The 20,814-nt window shown below is 36.6% G+C and overlaps 1 protein-coding gene across 2 annotated transcripts in view; it reads left to right on the plus strand.

Annotated features, from left to right (window-relative positions):
• Rock1 (Rho associated coiled-coil containing protein kinase 1) overlaps positions 1-20,814 on the plus strand; it is a 97,646-nt gene that overhangs the window by 16,990 nt on the left and 59,842 nt on the right. For both annotated transcript variants that reach the window (XM_055625470.1, XM_055625471.1), the window contains exons 2-5: positions 5,987-6,068; positions 14,366-14,466; positions 14,999-15,136; positions 19,393-19,568. In XM_055625470.1, the coding sequence (XP_055481445.1) occupies positions 5,987-6,068; positions 14,366-14,466; positions 14,999-15,136; positions 19,393-19,568 (497 nt within the window). The remainder of the gene's footprint in view (positions 1-5,986; positions 6,069-14,365; positions 14,467-14,998; positions 15,137-19,392; positions 19,569-20,814) is intronic.

Below are 20,814 nucleotides of genomic sequence, written 5' to 3' on the forward strand. Positions count from 1 at the left end.
GTGTGCCTGAGTGTATGTGTATGTGCAGCATGTATGTGCTGAGGCCAGAAGATGGCGTTGTATTCCTTGGAACTGGTCACAAGTGGGTGTGAGTAGCATATGGTTTTAAATTCAAGACCGCTGCAAGAACAGCAATTGCTCTTGATGATTGGGCCATCTCTCCAGACCTTGATCTGAATTTTCTTCAAGGGAGCTGAGGCTACTAACCTGAGACCTCTGATCTACTGCTCCATTTCCCAAATGCCAGGATTAGGCTGTTCATAACGTTGAGTTTTAGAGGTTTACATTTTCTAAAACATATTTCTAAATTTTGTTTTTATATGTGTGTGGGTGTGCCGTGTCTCAGCATGTGTGTGGAGGTTATAGGACAACTTTTGATAATTATTTTTCTCCTTCCATCATTCGGGTTATTGGGATTGAACTCAGGTTGTCAATTAAGTGCTTTTATGCACTGAGCCATCTGGCCAGGCCCTGTAGTTTCCTTTTTAAATACCTTGTAAGTCTTGGAACAAGCTCTACTTGGTTGGTTTATCATTCTTTTTATATGTTGTTGATCTACATTTGTTAATACTTCATAGCCATATTCACAAAAGGTACTGATTTGTAGTTTTCTACTTCATCTGGTTGATATCAGGTTATTATTGACTATCCAAAATGAGCTAAAAGTACTCTTTCTGTTTTCTAGAAGAGGCTATGTAAAATTGGTGTCAATTCTGTAAAGGTTCATAGAATTCTGGAGACAGCATCAAGCCCCCAAGATCCCTCTTTTCTTTTTTGTAGGAGTTAATACTAATTAATATATTCATAGTTACTTGCTTAGTTTGTCTTTTTTTTTTTAAAGAATTGTTGACTTTATCAACATTGCCACATTTGTTTCTATTTATTATTATCATCATTATTATTTCTGTGTCACATTACTTGCATTTTCAAGCTCTTTTGTAATTTGATTTCTGATACTAATACTTGATGTTTTCTGTTTTCCTCTAATGAGCTGGCTAGGTTGTTAGTTTGGTTGTTACTGTCAGAGAACCAGCTCTCTGTCTTAGTGAGTAATAATGTGAATAATTCTTACTAATATTTTTTCTCTATGACTTCTTTTCTCTGGTTTGCTTTAGTTTTTTTTAAGATTTATTTATTTATTATATGTACAATGTTACCCTGTACATCAGAAGAAGACACCAGATCTCATTATAGATGGTTATGAGCCACCATGGGGTTGCTGGGAATTGAACTCAGGACCTTTAGGAAGAACAGCTAGTGCTCTTAACCTCTGAGCCATCTCTCCAGCCCATGCTTTAGGTTTATTTAGCTCTTTGTCTAGTTGTTTGCTTTCTTTTGTTTGTTTTTGTTTTTGCTTTTGAGAAAGGAATTAGATTGATGATTGAAAATCATTACTATGGGTTTTGTTTGTTTTCGAGAAAGGGTTTCTCTGTAGCCTTGGCTCTCCTGCCTGGATCTTGCTCTGTAGACCAGGCTGGCCTCAAACTCCCATCCACATCTTCCTGCCTCTGCCTCCCAAGTGCTGGGATTAAAGGCATGCACCACCACCGCCTGGCTTTGTGCACTTAATTTACCTAAATTAAGGCACGTTTTCCTGTGCCTATGTCTATTTGTGGGTTTTAAAATAAAATATTAGCCATTTATTACAGTATATTAACTTTGGAAATCAATTAGGTTTTCTCCCATTTTCCAGACTACTGTGTTATCTTTGTTTTGTTTTGTGTTTTGAGACAAGCTCATTTCTCTTTCAAGTATGCCATGCTGACTTTGAACTTGCTTTGTAGATGAAGATGATCTTGAACTCTGATCCTTTTTCTCTCCAAGCTTGAGCCATTGTGCCAGTCTTTTTCAGTGCTGGGAGCCAAGCCTAGATCTTCCTGCACACCAGACAGTCACTCTACCAGCTGAGCTACACCCCTAGCCCTGTTTTATCTATGGCCAGAATTCCCTTTTGTTAGTGATTATTGTATTCATCTAAAGTTTGTCTGTAGCTATTTAGATGAAAATTTCTTTTTTTAATTTTAGATGTACAAACACCAAAAACACACAAAAGTGTCACAGAAAAGAAAACTACCTTTTAGTCTCTGAACTTGTTTTATGCTGTCATATTTTTTAACTTCTCAGCTAGGTTTGCCTTGTGAAAATTTAAGGCCCAGTAGGTTTTTTCTTTGTTTTATTTGTTTTTAAACATGCTTTTTTGCCTTGACCAGCAGGTGATTTTCTAAGTGCTGTCATATATACGACTGCTTTTGAGTACACAGATACCCCCAAACAGTCTTACTGGGCCTAGGTCGTTTATTATTGTGTTGTATCAGAAGTCTCTCATCTGTTCTTAATCTCTTGTCTCGGTTCTCAGTTGAAGCTTGTAGTAGACTTCCATTTAGCAAAATTTCATGAGTAGCACCTGCTGCCTACCTGTCTGCATTCTCCATGTGTGAAACAGATGAGGCCTTTGGTCCCTTAGTTAGCTCTCATATAGATAGGAACAAACAGACATAAACAGTATACTTTTCCTTGGGTTCAAGGTATGTGGGAATGGGATTTATTCTGTTAGTTGCCGGAGCCTAAAGGCTGTCCTTGCCCAGGGATGGGTAGGAAAAGCAAGTAATGTAAAGCTTCTCCCCGTTGTTTTTAATGTGAATTCTCATTTGCCTGTAAGCCGTAGTTTTACATAACTCCTACAAAATTACTTCAACCACTGTCCAGTTAGAGTGAGTGTGTGTGTGTGTTATGGCTTATTGATAATATTTATGGGGAGAGGGGACCTTAGAGCTCCTCAGTTTGCCAACTTAAAAACAATTTAAACAAAACACAGCATATATTGAACTAGGGTATAGTAAAGAGTGCCTGTAATCCCAGCATTTGTAATGATGAGATGATGGGATCAAGACCATTTGGCCTAGGTAGTACTTTGAAAAGCGAAGCAGTCTAATAAATGTATAAATATAAAACTCAACATTTTAATTTTTTTCTGAAATGTATATAGTTGACTGGCATTAAGTCATTCAAACATGTACAACTACTTGCAGTGCCTTTTAATTCCAAAGATTTGGCTTCATTCTACTTGGCCTGTGTGTTGCATTTTACTTGCTCATAAGTTCCTTGTAGGTGTTTCTTCAGTTTTCCAAGGGTTTTCTATCTTTATTCCTCTGTTTCCCATTGTATGTTTTTACCTTGTTTACCTCTTAGATACTGTTGTTTCCCAGGATTTTATATTTCACTCCTTTTCATTCTTTATTTACTTCTGTTGGATAACTATTTGTTTTCAGGAGCTGTGTGTACCCTTCTGACTTCAAAACATGACTGACTCAAAAGTTTAAAAAAAAATTCTTTTTTATGTGAAACTCAAATTGTCGGCTGCTATTTTGTTATCCATAACTTAAGCTCATTGGGTACCTTAAATTTAGTATGTCCAAAACATCTTTTCCTGTTTTTAAGCCACCCTTATAGGTGGCTAGAAGATACAGTATAAACATTCTTAAATACATGTAATCATTCTCAGTTCATCCTGCCCCTTGTTAGTTATTCATAAAATTCTTTTGCTTCTTATCTCCACTCAGTTTTAATGTTTAGTCCAGTCTTTATCTAGTTGTGCCTGTATTTTATAATATCCTCCTAATTGCTCCTTTTCCACCTGTCTTTTAGTTCTAATTCATCATCTTATTTTATTGCCAGACTACTAAATTAAAGATGTCATATACCACTCTCTTCCTTCCTTCTAAACTCTTGTTTCCAAATGGGTATTGGAAGATAAAACATCCAAATTCCTAGTTGGTATATCATACTTTAATGTCCCCTAACCCATTTTTTACAGTTTTACCTCCTGCATGTCTTTTTACCCTTTCTAGTCAGGAGCACTCTCTTTTAACTCATCACTTTTCTTCCTTGCGTTACCTTGTCTTCATCTTACTCATGCTAGGTTTTATCTTTATGTTTCAGCTCTCATATTTCCCTTTTTTAAAGCCCTCAAAATTAGACAGTCCTTTCTGTTTATGTAGACCCTACTTAAAATAGTTGATAGGTATTTTATATTTACTTTTTGACTACCGTCTGAAGTCTGAGAGACAATTTTTTTAACAGAAGAGAAGACTTGATTTATAAATGATTATAATACGACCTTTTTAAAAACTGCAGAATTCATCTGGGCGGTGGTAGCACGTACCTGTAATCCCAGCACTCAGGGAGGTAGAGGCAGGTGGATCTCTGTGAGTTGGAGGCCAGCATGATGTGAGTCCAGGACAGCAAGGGCTACAGAGAGAAACCCTGTCTCAAAACAAAGACAAAAACAAAACAATTAAAAGAAAAAGAAATAAATAAATGCAGAATTCATCATCATTTTTAATTTTTTAAATTTACTTCTGTTTATGTGTATATGTACCGTGTGTGTAGCCAGAGACCAGAAGAAGGTATCAGGACCCCTGGAGTGACATACCTGATACAGGTGCTGGGAATCAAACTCAGGTCTTCTGGAAGAGAGCAAATGCTCTTAACCACTGAGCTATCTCTGCAACCAGGATTTCTTGCCCTAATTTATGGCTGAATATTCACATTGCTTGTATTGTACAGCTTTTCTACTATATGAAAGTGGAAGCCTGAACCCCTCTTTTTGACTCTAGTGTCTTAATTTACCTTAACCTTATTTGGCATATGCTTTGATTACACTAGAATATGTTTCTGTTAATTTTATTTCTTTACTTAAATCACCTTGGGTTATGCCTGTGGGTGGTACTGAAAAATATAGATCATCCTGTCTTATTATAGAGCTAAAAATTTGATGTTAGGTCCAGACATCTCGTGAGCTAGTGGAAGTGGCCAGATTTTCAGTAATAAGTACATCACCAAGCTCAGAGATGTAGCAAAAGGCAGATGGAAATCCTGCATACGGGAATTTAGCATCATGATCTGAATTTACTCTTAAGATTTTTATAACCACATAACTAAAATGTATAATTTGTTATTCCTAGCAATAGGGAGACAAAATACAAACATAATAAAAATGGCAATATTCAGGATTTTATATGCTTAACCTAGTCTCACTAATCTGATACAAGTTCTGGATATATAGGTAGCTACTAATTCTCATTTTACTGACAAGAAAACAGGCTCAAAAAGGTTATGTGATTTATCTTAGTAGCATGTAAGTACAAGTGTGTTTTTCTTTGGAGTGTAATTATTCGATTTTTTTTTTAAGCTTGAAAATACTGTGACATATCTGGAATTCATCACTTTATTAAGATGATCCAAAATAATTGTTCTCTACATCTCTTATCGTACATTAACCGCATCGACAAAAAGAGCAACTCTTTGTGATGAAGACATTTTAGGATTACCTGACCATGCCTTCTACTGTAACATATAGCAAGATACAGTCTCAGTACAAGCTTTCTCTTGGTTGCTACATCTTCACATTGCCCAGCACTTGCTTATATATTTAAATGTCTAGTCTTGAAAAGCAAAAAACCTTGTATTCCTCTTCTCCTGTTTGTTGTCTTAGAAGGTGCTTTAAAGAGAAAAGTGAGGCCTGTGAACACTTAATATGTTTTTATAATTAAATATGTATACACCTTGCATATTTATGTATGATTTAGTTTAAATTTTATGCTTCATTAAATGTTATGTAGCTATTACTCTGTAAAACATTTATAGTCACAGATACAAGTTTATGCTGAACACCTGGGAATGAAGATACATTTAGAAGTAAGGGTAAGTGGAATGTAAAATTTCATGTCTTTGTAAAGAGAGAATATGAATCATAATCACATGAAGTCAGTCTGGTGATTTTCCTGCTCCACTGACAGGAAGATTTAGAAAGTGTAAAAGAAAATGTGTATATAAAATTTAAAAAAAATAGAACCTTTTCCCTCCCTATTACTTATATAACCTTGTAAAGGGTGTTGAATTAACACAAGCTAAATTGAAGAAAGGATATAAATATTCAAACCAGAAAATATTCTGTTGTGCTAACTCTTCCTGTTTGTTTCTTCAGGATGGATTGGATGCTTTGGTTTATGATTTGGATTTTCCTGCCTTAAGAAAAAATAAAAATATTGACAACTTTCTAAGCAGATGTAAGTACTTTCTTTAGAGTTACTGTGCATGTAACTATATATCAGATGATTCAAGCCTCCTTTCCCCTTCTGTTACATTCTTACTATCTTATCAATGAATTCTATGTAATATTAATACAAAGGCTGACACTAACTGCTGCCCTAACAAGACACCTTAAGAATGAAATTGTAGAAGCTAGTTTAGGTGCTTAGAAAAAGTGTACAAAGTAATCTGTGGAAAATGGAATGAAAAAGTAAATAGCCAAAATAAATATATATATTTTAAAATGCATGTATGTGCATATTCAAATTTTAATATTATATTTCTTTGATCTCTACTTTGTTTACAAAAGAATTATTAGTTATTACAGTTGGAAACCCAAAGGTAAAAATTGATTATCTATGACAACCCATCATAAAATGAAAGGATTTTCTCTATGACAGGTGTTTTATTTGTGCTGGCAGATGCTCTTTTCTAAAAGTTTATTTTAGATTTTGAAATTACTTAAAAATATGATTAAGTTAGCCGGGCAGTGGTGGCGCATTTCTTTAATCCCAGCATTCGAGAGCAGGGGCAAGGCAGATCTCTGAGTTTGAGGCCAGCCCGGTCTATAGAGTGAGTTCCAGGACAGCCAAGGCTACACAGAGAAACCCTGTCTCGAGAAACCTAAAAAAAAAAGATTAAGTTAAAATAGTTTGTAATTTAAAAGCTTAGCAGTAAGAAGTAGATTATAAAGTCCTTCCCATCACATTTATTTTTGTACCTGAGCCTTCATGTGGTCATATAAAGTAGTTGTGTTTTTTTTTTCTCTGTTGTAATTTCTTTTTATTATTCTACATAGAGTTTTATTTAGCTATTTTGTAATTTGTCAGATTTTTCTTCAAAATCAGTTTTAATTTTATCTTGGAGTTTATCACCAAATTCTGATTTGGGAATCATTTTTTCCCTTGGTGGTGAAAATTCAACCCAGGACTTGGCACATTCAAGTACTCTATCATTGAGCTATACTATACCCCCATCTCTTTGAATTGGAAATTTTGAATATAAAATTGTTGCTAACTTTTTTGTATTGCACTGAAAGGATTGGACAATTTTGTTAATTTATGTTTGTTTATCCCTGTACTTGATAACATAGTGAAATAACAAAAGATGGACTACTGCTTATTTGTTGGTAGAGGGTAGAGTATAATTTTGATAAATAGGATGACAGATGTTGCGGGGGGGGGGTGGACCTGCTCTTCTTTTCTGTTTGGTTTTCTTTGTTTCAAACTACTGCCAAAGATTACCTTGAACTCACAGTGGTGCCCTGCCTCACCCTCCTGAAAGCTAGCATTCTGTGTGAGCCACCATATCCAATTTAATTTTACTGCTTTGCTTTTTTTAATATTAAGTATATCTGTTTTGCATTTTATAAATAGAAACATTAGCTAGAAGAGAAATAAGGGAAGCCAAGTCAAAGTAAAAATTGATAGTGAACTTTTAAATTTAAGTTTTAATTTGTATAGCTTATTTGGAATATAAACTAGAAAAATGCAAAAAAGAGTAATTAATATTAATACAACAGAATTTTAACAAATCATATGTACTGATAAATAAAAATCACAAATAAGAGGTTCCCGTCAGCAGTACAAAAATCAGTGTACATTATCATATTAATATATTAATAAAGGCAGGAGGCAGAGGGAGGTGGATCTCTGTGCGTTTGAGGCCAGCATGTTCTACAGAGTGATTTTAGGATAGCCACGGCTACACACAGAAACCTTGTCTAAAAAAAAAAAAGATAGGAAAACTGTATTGTTAGAGGTGAAAAGCTCAAATACGTACGTATACACATGCTAGAAAGTGAATATATATATTCAGCATACATGCATATATGCATGATTTTGTTTCAGCATATTAACCAGTAAGATTTTCTTTTTTAAAAAATTTTTTATTAATTATATTTTATTCACTTTGTATCCCCCCCCCCCCCCGTAGCGCCCTCTACCTCCCCTTCGTTCTCCATGCATGCCCTTCCCAAAATCCACTGATAGGGGAGGTCTTCCTCCCCTTCCTTTTGATCCTAGTCTGTCAGGTCTCATCAGGAATGGCTGCATTGTCTTCCTCTGTGTCCTGGTAAGGCTGCGCCCCCCCTCAGGGGGAGGTGATCAAAGAGCGCGCCAATCAGTTCATGTCAGAGATAGTCCCTGTTCCCATTACTATGGAACCCACTTGGATATTGAACTGCCATAGGCTACCAGTAAGAATTTCAATGTGAGTGAAAATCAGTAGGAAGTTTGTGGGAGATGTAAGAGAAAAAACACAAAAATGTGAAATATATTGTCTATAGTGTCTTACTTTGGCTTTCTATTGTTGTGGTAAAACATCAAGATCAAAAACAACATGGACAGGGAAGGGTTTTTTTCAGCTCACAGTTCCCATCACAGTCCATCGTTGACAGAGCTCAGGGCAGGTACCCGGAAGCAGGGACTGAGCAGAGGCAATGAGGACTATATCTTACTGGATTTTTCCTCACTGGCTGCACAGCCTGCTTTCTTACATCACCTAGGACCAGTAACCCCAGGGTGGCAGCACAAACAGTGAAACTAGGCCTTTCTACATCAGTATCCATCAATAAAATGTCCCACAGGCTTGCTCAAGGGCTCGTTTGATGGAGACCTTTTCTTACTTGAAGTTACCACTTTTCAAATGATTCTAGTTATGTATGTCAAGTTTACATAAAACTAGCCAGTACATACTATCTTGTGGAGTGGGCGAATGTTAGAAATTAGAGTGTATATTGAAAGTAGGTTAAGGATCTACATGATTGATAAACAGAATTAAAACTAGCTTGATATGAATGATTATGAGTTTAAATAAGAAAGGTAGTTGTATGTTTATCTAGACATGTCAAGCTGTAAAAGTGCTAACATAGAATAACTGGTGAGTTGGATTTAAATAGGGTTGTAGTTTTGCTGAACTGAGAGCAGCAGAAGAATGCAAGAGAGTGAAGCCTCTAAGAATTAAAACAGGTGAATGTTGAAGAAATCAGTAAACTAAAAAAAATTGTCTAGGTGACCTGAGAGTCAGATTCACAGCCACAGTGAGAGGTTGTGTGTGGAGATGGCAGCTGGCTTTACCTATTCTGCTTAGGGACCAGGAATCTAAGAGAGATGGGACAGTAAGAGCTGCAGGGAGAAGTGGTGTCCTCAGATGAGAACCTGCTGTTCTTAAAGCCTAAGCTAAGGGTAATTTTTACATTTTTAACAATTGAAAAAGTTAGAGGAGGAGGAATAATATATCATGATGTAAAGTAATATGAAATCCAGATTTCAGCTCTATAAATAACAACTTTATTGGAACACTGTCTTGCTCAGTTTTTTTCTTTGTTTCTTGTTTTGTTTTGCTGTGACCCTTTAATACAGTTCCTCATGTTGTGGGTGACCCCAACCATAAAATTATTTTCATTGCTACTTCATAACTGAAATTTTGCTGTTGTTAGAAATCATCATGTAAATATTTGTTTTCCCATGGCATTAGGCAACCTCTTTGAAAGGTAGTTCGACTCCCAAAGAGGTTGTGACCCACAGCTTGAGAATCACTGCTCTAGAATGAAATTTATGCATCCTTCCTTGGGTCCTTCTTCCTACTTATCTTCTTGGAGTCTGTGCATATTGTAGTATGTCTATCCTGTACTATATGACTAAAATCCACTTATAAATGAGTACATACCTAATGTCCCACCAGAGTCGATCAACCAGGGCCCAGAGGGTCCTATGGAGTCTGAAGAACCAACCAATGACAATTCATGGTCTGGACCCAGGTCCTCTACTTGTAGCCGATGGGCATCTTAGGCTTCATGTGGGCCCATTAGTTAGGGGAGTGCTGGATATCTCTGACATGGACTATGTTTCCTGCTTTTTGATCACTGCCCTAGCAGGCCACAGGGGAGGACGATGAACTCAGTCCTCATGTGAATAGATGAGCTGGGGTATCAGGGTAAGGGGACTCCCCTATTCTGAGGAATATGAGAGAGGGAGGTTGGGACTGGAAGGAGAGGAGGGAGGGGCCTATGATCAAGATATATAATTAATGAAAAAAATGAAAAAAGAATAATAACTACTTAGTGACTCTGAGTGAATACTTGTCTTACATATGGTATCCATAATTCTTTCCTCAATCTGATTTCTTTGTAACTTGCTACATTATGAGAAACTATACAACCCCCCCCACCTCCATTTTTCTTAGTACTATTATGGAATGATAGTAGGGAGAAAAATCACTGTGTTCATCTAATCCTTATTTTTTTCCTGCTCTAATTTTTGTATTTTGATGTTAATTGGAATTGTTATGTCTGATCTTATGCTGGTAATGAGAAATAATAGTCATGTTTTATTTAGTATGTTCTGTGTTAGCATAATGTAAGTATAGAGTCCCTGAAAATTATTTATATATAAAGGGGAGTATAAATGACTAATAGTGTGAGAGGGATTAACTTATCTTGGATTGTTACCAAGCAACTATGTTAGAAAACACAGAATTGATATTAGGAACAGCCAAGTGTAGTGGGGCATGCCTTTAATCCTAGCACTTGGGGAGACCAAGACAAGAAGATTGGGTTTCTTGAATTCCAGGCCAATGTGTTCTACATAGTGAGTTCTAAGAGAGCTAGGGCTACATTGTGGAAACCCTATGTCAACCTGCCTCTGCCCAAAAAAATAAATAAAAATAGGAAGGTGTTGTGCCATGTAAAACAAATGGGAATCATACTGGTTGTTTCTTGATTGTTAGGGAAATTACAATGAAGATGCAGCCTAAGTTTCCCGTTGATAGAGTTTACAGATGCAGTAACATCCAGTCATCTAAGTTAGGCTTGGGAAAATCTTCTAGTGTGTGCACTGTGGTCTACTTCAAAGGAGTGGAGTCATAAATAGCATTTCTCTGTCAGGGAGTGCCTTGCTGAGGTTTAAATCCCAAGATAAGGTGCATAAATAGTCCCAGCTGAAAAACTAAAGTCTGCAGTTTGAACTTCACTGTTATCTGTACTTAATTCTATATTGATCCCTTGGTGAATCCATCTAGGGAAGCTAGAGCCATTGAAAACTGAGCTTGACTCAAAGCTGTTGGCCAGCAGTCCTTTACACCTGGTAGCGTGCTAAGACAAATTAACATTAAGGAACCAGGAGGACCTATTGATTTCAAATATTTTGGCTTCCAGCTTCTTCAAGACTTTGCAAGTGTCTGTGGTTCAAAACTATGTAACTAGAGCCTTAGATAGTTTTTCATGTCCCTGGCCATTCTAACACACAATCCCAGTTTAGTTTTTTTTTTTTTTTCCATGTAGAATGTTAAAATGTTCTTAAAGTTATCCACTCCAGTTTTGACTTACTTTACTGATTTTATTGTTAACGTTTTTCAGAGTAGCTGAAGTATAGATTTGATTATGCTTATTTACCTTAGTGTTTTGTTTTGTTTTTTACACAACTTCCAACCCATGCTAGTGGTTTTTATTTGCCTTGATTTTATACATTGAGCTGCCTAAACCTGTAATGGGGGGGGGGGGCTTCCTGTTATTAAGTGATAGTTTTTTTGCTTGATTGCTCGCTTACTACTCTCCTCCTCCTCCTCCTCCTCCTCCTCCTTCTTCTTCTTCCCTTCCTTCCTCTTCTCTTCCCTTCCTTCCTTCCTTCCTTCCTTCCTTCCTTCCTTCCTTCCTTCCTTCCTTCTTCCTTTCTTTTCATTCATTCATTTTTGGCTGGATGTGTAGATCAAGTAGCCTTGAACTCAGAGACCTGCCTCTGCCTCTGGAGTGCTATTAAAGGTGTGTGTCACTGTGCCTAGCAAATAATAGTTTTCTAACTACTGACTTAAAGGCTACGTTCAGGCTCCCTAACCAGGCTGAGACGCTCCAGCCTCTGCTGCCACTTTACCGCAAATATACTAGTCTAGCAGCAGAGCCCTTGTGTGGACAGCTCCACTGTTCCATCATTAAATGTTCTGTTTTCATGATCTCCCATGGCTAACAGCTAATTTTCATTTTAAATGTATTTCTGGTGTTTTCCTAAAAAGTTCTAGTCCTCTTTTTCCAAGGTTAATTGGTTATCCTCTTAGTACTCGAAAACCACCATGCTTATCTCTTTTATTTTAAACTGTTTTGAATTTGATTTTTAACTGTGGCTGTCCTGGAACTTCTTTGTAAAGGAGGCTGGCCTTGAGCTCGGAGATTCTCCTGCTTCTGTCTCCCTACTGCTGGATTTAGAGATGTGCAATACCACCCACCAGGCCTTTAAATGAGGTTTTTCGTTGTTTCATTTACTAGAACTTAACTACTTAAAAGGAGTAACAGTATTACCTTTCCTTATCTCTAGTGATTACTTTAGAACCTGATGTAAATACAAATATTTGTTTAATAAATTAGTTGAATATTAATCTTAACTTTGTAGTAGGTTTCGCAGTGCTGTGCCTAGGAAATTATTACATATATTTATCCTTGTAAAGAAATTTATTAACATTGCATATGTCTGTTGGTAATAACTTAAACAAATACTTAAGTTTGAACATACATTTCAACAGGAACTGGAACTTTAATGGTCCTTTTTTCTTTTTTCTTCTGTTTAAGATTTAGTTTTATTATTGGCTTTTGTTCAAGGTGGTGCCCTCAGCTGGGTGTGATGGTACATGCATGTAATCCTACTATTCGGAAACACAGGCAGGAAATCTCTAAATTCAAAGCCAGCTTGGCTTACATGGTGAATTTCAGGCCAGTCAAGGATATATAGTGAGACCCTGTCTGGGGGAAAAAAAATGATACCTTGGATGGCCAACACAGCCCCTGGCAATGTCCCAGAAGCATCTGTTGCTCTCCAGGTGCTGGAGCAGCAGAACACCAGGTGCCCACCCTTGTAGGGTGCATGGGGAAATACAGTAGGAAACAGAGTTCAAGCCTTTAGTGTCTGTGCCTTTGATGTCGGCTGGAAAGTGGCCCCCAGCTAAGGCGGGGCAGGCCCCCCTCCCACAAGACACTCTTAGACTCACTGCAGGAAGTGAATCATGCAACTGCAGTCTTTTTTAATGTGTGTGGACAACACTGAAATGTGAAGCTTTTCTATGCAATCTCATACCAGTGTTGACCCATATGGATTAAAATAGTCCTGTTTTAAACTATGACCAAATTAGGATAGATAGCTAGACTATCTGTCCAGTTGGGATTTGTAAATGATTGTCATCTGTAAATCATTTGTAAATGATTGTCAGCATGACAGGTTTATATAAATAATTACAGTGATTCCCTACTGCATGTTTTTAAAGTTTAAGATTAATACCAAAAGTACAAAGATTGCCAGCTAGAAATTTTATTTTAATTCCTTAGTATATGTGTCTTTGATATTGAGTTTGTATTTTTTCTTTTCCTTTCCTTTTTTCTTTCCTTTCCTCTTTCCCTTTTCTTTCCTTTCCTTTCCTTTTTCTTTCTTTCTTTTCTTTCTTGTTTCTCTTTCTTTCTTTCTTTCTTTCTTTCTTTCTTTCTTTCTTTCTTTCTTCTTCTTTCTTCCTTCCTTCCTTCTTCTTTCTCTTTCTTTCCCCTCCCTCCCTCCCTCCCTCCCTCCCTCCCTTTTTTCTCCCCCAGGACAGGGTTTTTTTGGCTCTGGCTGTCCTGGAACTATCTGTAGACCAGGCTGGCCTCAAACTAGCCAGAATTTTTATCTTTTTAAAAGGACCATAAGAAGTGATTTATATAAACAATTTTACTTCATTGATATACAAAACATCTACCTATATTTTCTAAATAAAATCTGATATTTACTTTAAATACCAGAAATAAATTAACTACTATTATTAATGCTTGGGAATGTGGTTGTTGGTAAATATATTTGCCTAGCATAGACAGAGCCCTGGTTTGACCCCCAGAACCACAGAAACCTTCGATGTTTGAGATACATTTTTTAAAAAATAAAATAAATTGCTGTGGAATAAAGTTTTATAAATACGGCAACATACATGATGAGATAGCAGTTTTTGTGTTTAAAACTTAATGTCATTAGATTTTTATAAAATCACTTGGTATGATAGTGAACTATTACAGAATTTATTTGAAACAATCTTAGCATATTACGTATTTTTCTATTTTATAATTTCATATGTATCAATATTTCAAGTGATAAAGTGCTGGGGCTTAAACCCAGGGCTTCATGAGGTGAGCATTTCACCACTGACCTACATCCCAACCCTAATTTGTAATGAAGTGTTTTCTTTTTTATTTATTGTGTTTTTTGATAGTTTGATTGTAAAATAAGTAGTGTTCATTATAATGCTTTAGTGACTTAATTATATTTTTATACAGATAAAGACACAATAAATAAAATTAGAGATTTACGGATGAAAGCTGAAGATTATGAAGTAGTGAAGGTGATCGGCAGAGGTGCATTTGGAGAAGTTCAATTGGTAGGTTACCTTACTCATTCTTTTTTTTTTTTTTTTAAGTGAAAAACAAAACACCTGCCTGTTTGACATAATATTTGGGAATATAATTGTTCTCATAAAACCATTTCTTCAAATGTTTTTGGCATTTTTGCTTAAGATATGAAAACCTTGGGTTAGATCCCAAATGAGTAGGGAAGTGTTTTCCCCAAGCATTTCAATAAACATGTTTCACAGGAAAAAAAAAAAAAAATCTTTGCTCCTGATATTATGCTATGTAACGTGCTGTGGAATAAAGTTTTATAAGCAGGGCAACATACATGATGGGGCAGACTATGGGAAATGTAGTGACTAGAAGGTGTGGTTTTTGTTTTTGTTTGTTTGTTTGTTTTTGTAACATTACTTCTGGTAAAGTCTTTATACTACCTAATTGTGATAAGTAAGCAGAAGAGAAGAAACAAACATAGCTGTCTTATTAAGTATTAAAGTCATGTAAATTGTTCAATGAGACATTGAAACTTAAAATTTAACCAACATTTTGTTTTCAATCTTAAAGGTAAGGCATAAATCCACCAGGAAAGTATATGCTATGAAGCTTCTCAGCAAATTTGAAATGATTAAGAGATCTGATTCTGCCTTTTTCTGGGAAGAAAGGGACATCATGGCTTTTGCCAACAGTCCTTGGGTTGTTCAGGTATGGTTTTCATACTGTCTTCTTCCTCCTCCTCCTCCTCCTTCCTTCTTCCTTCTTCTTTCTTCTTTCTTCTTCGTTCTTTGTTTTATTTGTTTGTTGGCTTTTATTTTTCGAGACAGGGTTTCTCTATATAGCCTTAGCTGTCCTGGACTCGCTTTGTAGACCAGGCTGGCCTCGAATGCATAACCATCCGCTTGCCTCTGCCTCCCTGCGTGCTGGGATTAAAGGTGTATGCCACCATGCTCAACTGATTCTGTTTTCTTAATGCTGTACTAGGTTGTAAAAACATATCTGAGAAATTTAGTAAAGTCATAAACTTTATTTTGTTGAATTATGTTTAGAAAAGTCTGAACAAAATAATTGTCTTTTGTAAGATTTAAGTTGCTTTAAGGAAAGTATTTCTACCTTAACTTCAGTAATATTTTTGTGGGTGTAAACATGAGTCCTCTTAGCTTTTTCTAACTGCCAAGTCATGCAAATGTATCTCTCTTATTGAAATAAAAGAATGGAAAATCAGAAGATTGAGTTTCACTAAGCCAGTAAATAATCCTGTGTTGGCCTGAAGTTTTTAGTAGCAAGGAACATATACCCTAAAGTCAACATGGTGTAGCATAGCATCATGGCCACATTACTCTGGAGGCAGAGGCTTGAGGGTCTGGAGTTCCAGGCAAGATTCTGTCTCCAAAGAAAATATTGACTGCTTTTGGTCAAATTATTTAAAGTTCATGGGCCATAATTTCTTTGCTTATAAATATGAAACTGTCTTTAAGTTTTTTTTGTTTTTGTTTTTTTTTTAAATCCAGACAGGATCTTCTGCTTGACCTCACACTTGCTATGTAGCTAACCATAGCTTTGAACTCTGATCCTCCTGCTTCTACTTCCTGAGTGCTGAGATAATAGGCACATGCCACACCTGGCTAATTGGTTATTTTAATTGTGAACTAAAGTGATAGGTTCAAAAGCCCCACTAAATTATTCTGAGTGTTCTACTTATGCTGCAACAAGGGCGTCTCCATTTCTTTTTGTCTTTAATTTTGAAGTCTAAGCTAGACCATTTCCAGTTCCTAACATATTTTATTATTTACTTACAGTATATGTTAAAGGTTACTCTAAATAAGCATCCTAATAATTGGAATTAAAAAAATTGAGAAAATGTTTATTTATATATAGTAACATTTTTTTTAAAACTACTTTTTTTGTGCATGTGTGCTCCTGGGTGTATATAAGTGTACCACATGCTTGCAGGAGCCCATGAGGCCAGAGGAGGACATCGGGTCTCCTGGAACTAGAGTTAAAGATGGTTGTGAGCTACCCTGTGGGTGTTTGAAACCAAATCCAGGTCCTCTGCAAGAGCAGCAAGTGCTTATAACCACTGAATCATCTCTCTAGCCCCCACATTTTAAACTTGAAGTCTTTATTTTTATGGAGCCTATTTATATCAGGGTTATTTAGCTTCAGTTTTTTTTGTGCTAAGTAATGCTTTTGTCCTTTTGTCCTTTTTGTTTGTTTTGAGGTAAGGTTTCACTAATGTAACATTAGTGGCCAACCTCACACTAGTCATTAAAGGCCTGTGCCACCATTCTTGACCCTAGATGAAATTCACCATACCTAACCCTAGATAATTCTTTATTATGAAGAACTGCTGTACTAGATACTTTTCTGTTTCTGTGATAAAACACCATAACTAAGGCATCTCCTAGAAGGAAGGGCTTTCTTGGGCTTATGGTTCCAGAGGGATGAGTCCATATTGTCATGGTGGGGAGGTGTGGCAGCAGGTGGACATGGTGGCTGAAGGAGAAAGGTGAGAACTTACATCTGGAACTGCAGACACAAAGCAGATTTAAACAAACTGGAAATGATAGGGGCCATTAAATTCTCAAAGCTTTCCAGTGACATACTTCTGACAAAACCACACATCCTAAGCCAGTTCAAATGGCCATCAGTTGAGAACCAACTATTCAGGATACATGAGCTTTTAGTGACATTCTCATTCAAATCACCACAATTATCCTATGTATTATTTTAATTACTGCTGTGTTTGTGATGTTTGACAACATTCCTGTTGTCTATCTGTAATACACTACTGGCAATTCTTTCTCCTTCCACATATTAATTGCAACAACTAAAAATGCATTTAGACATTGTTGACTGTTTCTTGAATGATGTAAGTGTGGGACAAGAGAGCAGGGAGACAGCATTGCCTTTGGTTGATGAAAATGGATGTTTAGTATTCTGTCAGAGATTAAATATGTCATAATTCTTCAATTTAAAATTTAGATGTCTTAGTTTATTTTTACTTATTACATTGTATGTAAATAGGGTAAACTATCACCAGAATAACAGTGTTTCTTTAATTATGACACTCAAATGAGAAATTTTACATTTAGTGTGGGTCAATCATGAAATGATACTTCTTTTCTTATCCTTACTCCTAAGTTGAATTTTTAAAGTTAATGATATGTGAGCATTTGTTGTATGTGTATGCATAGGTGTGTGTGCGTTTGTTGAAGTGGGGTGAAAATCTTCAGTGCCATTTGTCTACTTCCTTTGAAACAGGATTTCTCATTGGTGTGGAGTACACCATTTAATATTGGCTGACCAGCAAGTCCCAACTATCTTGTCTCCATCTTTCCAGCACTGATATTACTAGTGAATGCCAGCACACCCTGCACTTTCACAAGTGTTCTAGGGATCAGACTTAGGTTCTTGTATTTGTAAAGGCAAGTACTTTACCAACTGAGCTATTTGTCTCTGTTTAGTTTTTAAATTAATATAAGTGGGACTGCAGAGACTGCTCAGTGGGTAAAAGCATTTGTTCTTGTGAGCATGAAGACCTAAGTTCAAATCCCCAGTACCCATGTCAGCAGTTAATAGCGCCATTGGACCCAGGTTTAATTTCAAGCATCCACATGGTAGCTCACAAACATCTGTAATGCTAGTTCCAAGGGATCTGTTGCTCTTTTCTGGCCTCCATAGACACTAGGCATGCACTTTGTGCACAGGCTAATTGCAGGCAAGATCCATACACATACAGTAAAAATTAAAGGGGAGAAAAAGCTTGAATATAGCTGCATGTGCCTATAATCCCAGCGCTGGGGGACAGAAACAGGCAGATCCTAACAACGTATTGACTGGCCAGGCTAGGTGAACAGCAAGTTTACAGTTCAATGGAAAACCATCTCAGTGTCCTAAGACAGAGTGATAGAGAATGACACCCAGTGTCATGCTCTGACCTCACCATCAGCACACACACATACAGAGAGAGAGAGAGAACATAAACAGGCAAATAAGTGAAAATCATTTAAGATAAGCCTATAACTAAACATGTTAAAAAAAAACATGAAGGTGTTAAGACATCTTTTGGCTTATAAGGCTTGTGTACATCTGGTGTTGTTTTCCCTAGGGTTTGCTTTTAGTTTTGTTCTGAACTTGTGTTTACTTAAAATATTGCTTTATTTGACCATCAGAGCCAATCATCGAGGGCCCAGAGGGTCCTGTGGAGTCTGAAGCATCAACCAAGGACAATGCATGGTCCGGACCTAGGTCCTCTACTTATAATTAGCCGATGGGCAGCTTAGGCTTCATGTGGGCCCGCTAGTTAGGGGAGTGGTAGGTATCTCTGACATGGACTATGTGGCCTGCTTTTTGATTATTTCCTTCTGATGGGACTGCCCTAGCAGGCGACAGGGGAAGAAGATGAACTGAACTCAGTCCTCATGTGACTAGATGAACTGGGGTTTCTGGGTAGAGGGTCCTCCCTATTCTAAGAATAGGGGAGGGAGATGTGGGAGGAAGAGGGCAACTGAGAGGAAGGGGGGTGAGTGAGATGCAGTTTGTCAGACTTCAAAGCTCTGATGTCATTGTAAAGTCAGCAGTAAATTTCTTATATGCATGTTAAAAACCAGAAGTACAGTACTTCTTTGCCTAAGAAATAGGTGTGTTCCTTTTTGAAACTATTAGGAAAAAAAAAAAACTTCTCAGTATAAAAAATGAGATGTAGTATAGAGGGCTATGAAGAGAAAATGGTTCTAGTTGCCTCTTTGCGATATTCAGTTTATAGCTCTTTGGTGTGTATAAGTGTTCTTGTGGTCCTATGCTTGCTCTGAGAATTAGCTTGCACTTACAGCTAATCCTGCAAGTCAACCATTTACTTCCCTGCATCTTATATTAGTGTATTTGTCAGGTTTTATAGGAAAAGAAAATATTGCAAAAGTCATTCTAATGGTTTTTTTTTTTTTTTTTTTTTTAATTTGTAGCTTTTTTATGCATTCCAAGATGACCGGTATCTTTACATGGTGATGGAGTACATGCCTGGTGGAGACCTTGTAAACCTGATGAGCAACTATGATGTGCCTGAAAAATGGGCAAGATTCTATACTGCAGAAGTAGTTCTCGCATTGGATGCAATCCATTCCATGGGTTTTATTCATAGGTAAAGATAGCAATGCTTTCAGTTTCTTGTTTTTTGAAAGGAGTAGTGAAAGGGAACTTAAACATCACTTGATTAATATGTCCTTCTCCCAACCTACCTAATTTTCTCCCCTGTCGCACAGATAGCATGTAGAATTCTAACTCATTTAGTTTATTCTTGTTGTAGATATATTCCATTTGTTGGTTTGTTTGAGACAGGGTTTCTCTGTGTAGCCTTTGTTGTCCTGGACTTACTTTGTAGACAAGACTGGCCTTGAACTCACAAAGATCCGCCTACCTCAGCCTCCCAGAGTGCCATGATTACAGTCATGTGTTAACCATGCCCGGCTTATAAATATATTCTTTAATAATCTTAGTCTAATTTTATAGCTTTTATATTACATATTAAAAAGTAAAAATTATAAAGAGATTTCCAAAAGTTACATAATAAGCATTTTTATTACATATACATTATATTATACATAATAGATGTGTTATATTTCATACCTCTTTATTATGTATTTTGATCATATTCACCACCCATTACCCATTCATGTCCTCCTACTACTACTACTGATCTTTCTGTACCCAACCAATCTCCCTTGTACTTTATTATCTTTTTACACCCCTGTGGCTTTTAACTGAGGTTGCTTGCAGGTTAAGGGATTATTTTCAGGAACATAAGCACTTACCAGTGGCAACACCACGGAAGAAAGTGTCTTTCTTTCCCCAGGCAGACATTAACTACCGGTAGCTCCTGAGAGGGTTGAGGCTGGGATTTAATTGTTTTAAATACAATTTATTAAAGTAGTGAATAATTAAAAATATGTTCATTGTAATTAATTTGTTCTGAAAACACCTCTTGGGTCTTATGTGCAGCTGCTGTTCTGCATATCTGGGATCCTAAATGAAAATGAATTAGCTTCTATGAGTTCATTCATATACTCTCTTATTATAATGGTTTATCTGACTTTTATGTCTAGATAATAATGTATTTTTGTGCTTTGTCTCTGAAGTTACTGATTTTATTACCATTAAGCTGTAGCTGGGTGGTAGTGGTGCATGCCTTTAACCCTAGCACTTGGGAGGCAGAGGCAGAGTTTGAAACAAGCCTGGTCTACAGAATGAGTTCAGGACAGCCAGGACTACACAGAGAAACCCAGTCTTAAAAAACAAAATAAATAAATAAAAATGAAACTGTGCCCTAAAAAAAGGAGTAAGTAAAGGAATGTTCTGATGCACTTGTAGGGAAGGAGCTCTGCAGATTG

The sequence above is a fragment of the Psammomys obesus genome, unplaced genomic scaffold (genome assembly GCF_907164565.1).
Source record: "Psammomys obesus unplaced genomic scaffold, mPsaObe1.curated_primary_1811, whole genome shotgun sequence".
In the NCBI taxonomy this organism is placed as follows: Eukaryota; Metazoa; Chordata; class Mammalia; order Rodentia; family Muridae; genus Psammomys; species Psammomys obesus.